The 4,494-nt window shown below is 47.0% G+C and overlaps 1 protein-coding gene across 1 annotated transcript in view; it reads left to right on the forward strand.

Moving 5' to 3' along the window:
• Window positions 1-2,536: 2,536 nt before the first annotated feature.
• The window catches only part of PLBD1 (phospholipase B domain containing 1), a 53,921-nt gene continuing 51,963 nt past the window's right edge, over window positions 2,537-4,494 (forward strand). Inside the window, exon 1 of the mRNA XM_077756438.1 lies at window positions 2,537-2,558. Coding sequence (XP_077612564.1) covers window positions 2,552-2,558 — 7 coding nt within the window. The 5' untranslated portion in view covers window positions 2,537-2,551. The remainder of the gene's footprint in view (window positions 2,559-4,494) is intronic.

The following is a 4,494-nucleotide window of genomic DNA, read 5'->3' on the forward strand; positions in this document are numbered from 1 at the left end:
TTCAAAAACTTGGTTTGGAAAATTGAAAGATATGGATTGAAATAAAAGGCATAAAGCATATTCAAGAACAATAAACTGGGGTCACCTGGATGGCTCAGTCGGTTAACTGTCTAACTTCGGCTCAGGTCATGATCGCACAGTTTGTGAGTTCGAGCCCCAAGTCAGGCCCTGTGCTGACAGCTTGGAGCCTGGAGTCTGCTTCGGATTCTATGTTTCCCTCTCTCTCTGTCCCTCCCCCACTCATGTTCTCGCTCTCTAAAATAAAATAAAATAAAATAAAATAAAATAAAATAAAATAAAATAAAAATAAATTTAAAAACATTTTTAAAAGAATGATAAATTGTAATAAGAATTATAATAATGTTGAATTAGTTCTTATCCAAAGAAGTAAAAAGTTTGAAGAGCTGATAAGAGAAATGTGTAGTGGGTTGATGCAAAGGCCAGTACCACCCTTCCTTTAGGGGGTGAGTCACCTGCTTGCTGGGTGGGGCTGCATGTGGAAATATTTGGTAATAGAAACTCAAGATAGGTCTAGAATTACCAGAGGAAACTACCTTTAAACTTTCCAGAGAGTAGCTCATGAGCTTGTAAACCTTGGAATGGAGTTGTGTGCCCCACACAGCACCTGATTTGTAGAGCAGCAACAACTGGGGGAAGTGTCTGGGGAGATGAACCCCCAGATAGGATCACTGACTGACATACACTAGAGTATCTTTGAGTCACTGCTGCCACACCCCAGAGATGAGATGCACTTGCGAATGAGCCAAAGGACCCAGTAGAATCCAAATCTGGATGGAGAGGTTGCCAAATAGTATCAGAAACAGCTAGCTGCCGACAAAAAATCTTGTTTCCCTACTGTGGGGTGATGTTCCCGCCGCAGGCTGCATTTCCCAGTCTCTCTGGCATATAGGTATGGCGATATGTCCAGATACTGCCAATGGAATATTAGCAAAAGTGGTTAAAAAGCACGACTACACTATACTCTCCCCTTCTTCTGGCTGGAAGTAAAGATTCCAAGGCCCAAGGGTGATGATCTCTGCATCCAGTTTGACAACCATAATGAATCTGCAAGGCGTACCTAGAATATATTACATTTTCACAGGAACTAGTAATATCAGTAGAACACATCACTGTGAACTAAAGAGTGTATTTGGGATATCACAGATTTTTTAAGAAAGCATACTACTGTCCCAGCATACTGCTGAGCAAACTACTGTTATTAAACTGTTTGGCACTAACCACTAAATAAAAGGTACTGTTAGATATTTCGTTTGGTCTGCAGCCCCAAGAATGTAGTACTGAGACTCTAAGGACACTATGAACCAAGAAAGTTTGGAAGCCTCCGCCTCAGGGAATGCTGGGATCACAAGATGAAAGGAAGCTGGGTTTCTAAATTTCTTTTTCCTTTTTTTTTTTTTTTGAGAGAGAGAGAGTGAGAGTGAGAGCAGGGGAGGGGCAGAGGGAGAGAATCTTAAGCAGACTCCACACTCAGCACTGAGCCCGGCACAGGACTCAGTCCCATGACCATGAGTGAGATCATGACCTGAGCCGAAGTCAAGAGTTGGACGCTTAACTGACTGAGCCACCTAGGCGCGCTTGGGTTTCTAACTTTCTAAATGAAAGAAAGCCACATATAAATTAAGAACTCCCACACTGAACTGGGATATGAGCCACACATAAACTTCTGTTGTATTAACCCATTGAACTTTTGGAGTTTATTTGTCATAGTAGCTAGCATGACCCTAGCTAATACCCAGAGTACGTAAGAATCTAGACTCAAAGCCAAGAGCCACAGATAAAGGATCAGAAGAGATAAACCATATCTCAGTGGAGACCACTAAGCCAAGAGGATGACTCACAGAGCAGATGCCTCTTACCCAATATCAAGCCCATGGGTAAGGTGCCTGAGATTAATGTCAAGGAGATGGGGGAAGGATACAGAGGAGGCAAAGGATACTAAGGACTTAGTCCAAATGAGACTGACGAACCCAAAATTTGACATCTTAAAAGCTCTACCATCAGTGGATGTGTTTGAATGCTAAGTTAATTATAAAAAGAAGTAAATTCACATTGTGTCCATTTCATTCTGGAACTGTAAAATTTTGAATCCGTCATACATATGTTAGAGCGAGGAAAGAAATACAGAGGTCACCATCTCTGTTCCTGTAACTGGTCACCTAGTGGGGAGAGGAGCTTTAGTCCCTGGCGGTGCTGCCTAGGTGATGTGACAGCACATTCAGTAAGCATTTCAGTAGAACAGGGTGACACCAGGGACTCCCGCTTCTCCTGCTCCCTCCTCCTGCTCTGTAGCTGTATTTCCACTTCACTGTCAGGCTCAACCGCGATAACCAGCACAATAATCCCATTCGTGCCCCCCACCCCCTTCTTTTCCCCAGGGAAGCCCAGTGAAGACCAAGCAGCAATTTCAAATCCCAGCTCAATGAAGCTATTATTGTGTCTCTTGGTGGAAACATGCCTCCTCTCTTGCTCACTGAAACTTCTAAACCACTGGAGCCCAGATTCAGGAAAAAGTAGTTCTAGGAATAAGGTCATGGCTGGTGAGTAGCCCCAAACCACACATGTCTATTAGAAAAGTGATAATGACATTCCATAGTCAACATCTTCAGTGCTCTTTCTCTTCTCAGCTTTGGTGTGAGTTTTACTGCGCATAGCCCTCCCAGATCAGTAACCCTGCCACTTTAAAGAAGGTTAAGATTTAGCATCATCCAGTCCAGTGATTCTCAACTGGGGCAGTCCTGCCCCTTAAAGGAACTTTGGCAGTTGGTCTGGAGTCATTTGAGATCGTGACAAGTTGGAGGGAGGGGTGGTACTGGCATTCAGTGCATACTGGCCAGGGGATGCATAGGACAACCCCCAACAGCAAAGAATCGTATGGTCCAAAATGTCACAGTGCTGAGGTCGAGAAACCCTGATTGAATTAATTTATTTGCATAATTTGCTTCCCCCTCAACTAGAATGCAAGCTTTGTGAGAGCAGGGACTTTGTCTCCCTTGTTTATTGCTCTATGTCTGGAACATGGAAGTCAACAGGTGTTTGATGACTACCTGTGAGATGAATGGGTGCCTCGTAGCTCACACGAGGTATTTTTATATGTATGATCGCATCCAAACACTCGGCTCCTTGCCCTGGAAGGGTTAGTAAAAGGAAGGAAGGTGGTAGAGAGTAGCATGACTCAAATATCTGGGGAGGCACCGCTTCCTCGAATGTCTCATGTAGCTCTCTTACCAACATGGTGCCGCCAAAATCCTCACAATTTGCCTTCATTTTAACTTTCTGACTTGAAGAAAAATGCGCACTTTTTACAATGTCCTCGATTCCTTCATTCGTTAAGTGACATTATCATCTAAGCACTTTCGTTTGCTGTCACCGAACGAAATGATGGCTTAGGACCTATGTTCAACGATTTGCACAGAAATGGGCTGTAATTGTTCTACATCTTTTCTAACAGCTACAAATGTANGTTAAGCTTTCGAGAAAGACCAAGAGAGGGCAGTGGCGTGCCTAACCCCCTTCCCCTCCGCTCTGTAGTGGCCTGTCCCCTTCCTGGGTTCCCACACTGTACCTTAACCATAGCTCTATTACAGCACTAACGGCAAATTCCAGCACCTGTTTATTTATAGGGCTTTGTCCCTTCTTGTCTGCGGTAGGACACGCTCTTGATGTCTGTACATCCCCGGCACCTGGCACACAACATGGGCTCCACCAATGCTTATGGAAGAAATACAGTGCATTTTGCCTACTTCACAATGTCACCTAGGGCACCCTTTGCCAACTTCACAATGTCACCCAAGGCATAGTTTTGCCTACTTCACAATGTCGACGGACCCAGCACAGAACTGGGACCTTCCCAGGGGCTCGGGAATAAACCTAGTTTCAGCCCTGTCTGAATCGCGTTCTGGTGGTGGCTCCAGCCAATGAAGAGAACGGCCAAGGATCCCAGGTCCGGGGGTGGCTGCAGCAAATGGGTTCAGCTTAAGCAGCCCGGGACTGAGGGGCACTAACCACTGAGGGAGAAAGGGACCTGTACCGACCACCGCAGAATGGCAAAGCAGCAGAGCTGCGTGTAGGCAGGGGCATGCAAGTCACCACGGCCCAGGGTGCCTCATCGCCGCTGCCACGGACGAGCGGCTGACCCTGGCGACAGAGGCTAGCGGCGCTGATGTGAACTCGTTTGTTCAGACCCTGCTTGGGCCGCAGTACTGCCCGACGAGCGCAGAGAAAGCGGCACGTACCCTCTCCAGGTCCCATAAGCGCCGCTGGGGAGCTTGCCCAGCCCGGCCCACAGGGTGCTAGAGGGTCAGAAAGGACCCGCCTTTCCCAGACCGGGGCCCGGCGGGGCGAAGGTTGTTCCCAAGGCCACGTGAGGTCTCCTCGCCCCTAAAAAGGCCCAAGCAGGCAGGGCTAATGGAAGAGGGAAGTTAAGGACGTCCCGACCTCGGAGACGCGGCGCCCTGCAGCCGGCCCAGGAGCAGC

This window comes from Crocuta crocuta, unplaced genomic scaffold (genome assembly GCF_008692635.1).
Source record: "Crocuta crocuta isolate KB4526 unplaced genomic scaffold, BGI_CrCroc_1.0 scaffold262, whole genome shotgun sequence".
NCBI classification, from domain to species: Eukaryota; Metazoa; Chordata; class Mammalia; order Carnivora; family Hyaenidae; genus Crocuta; species Crocuta crocuta.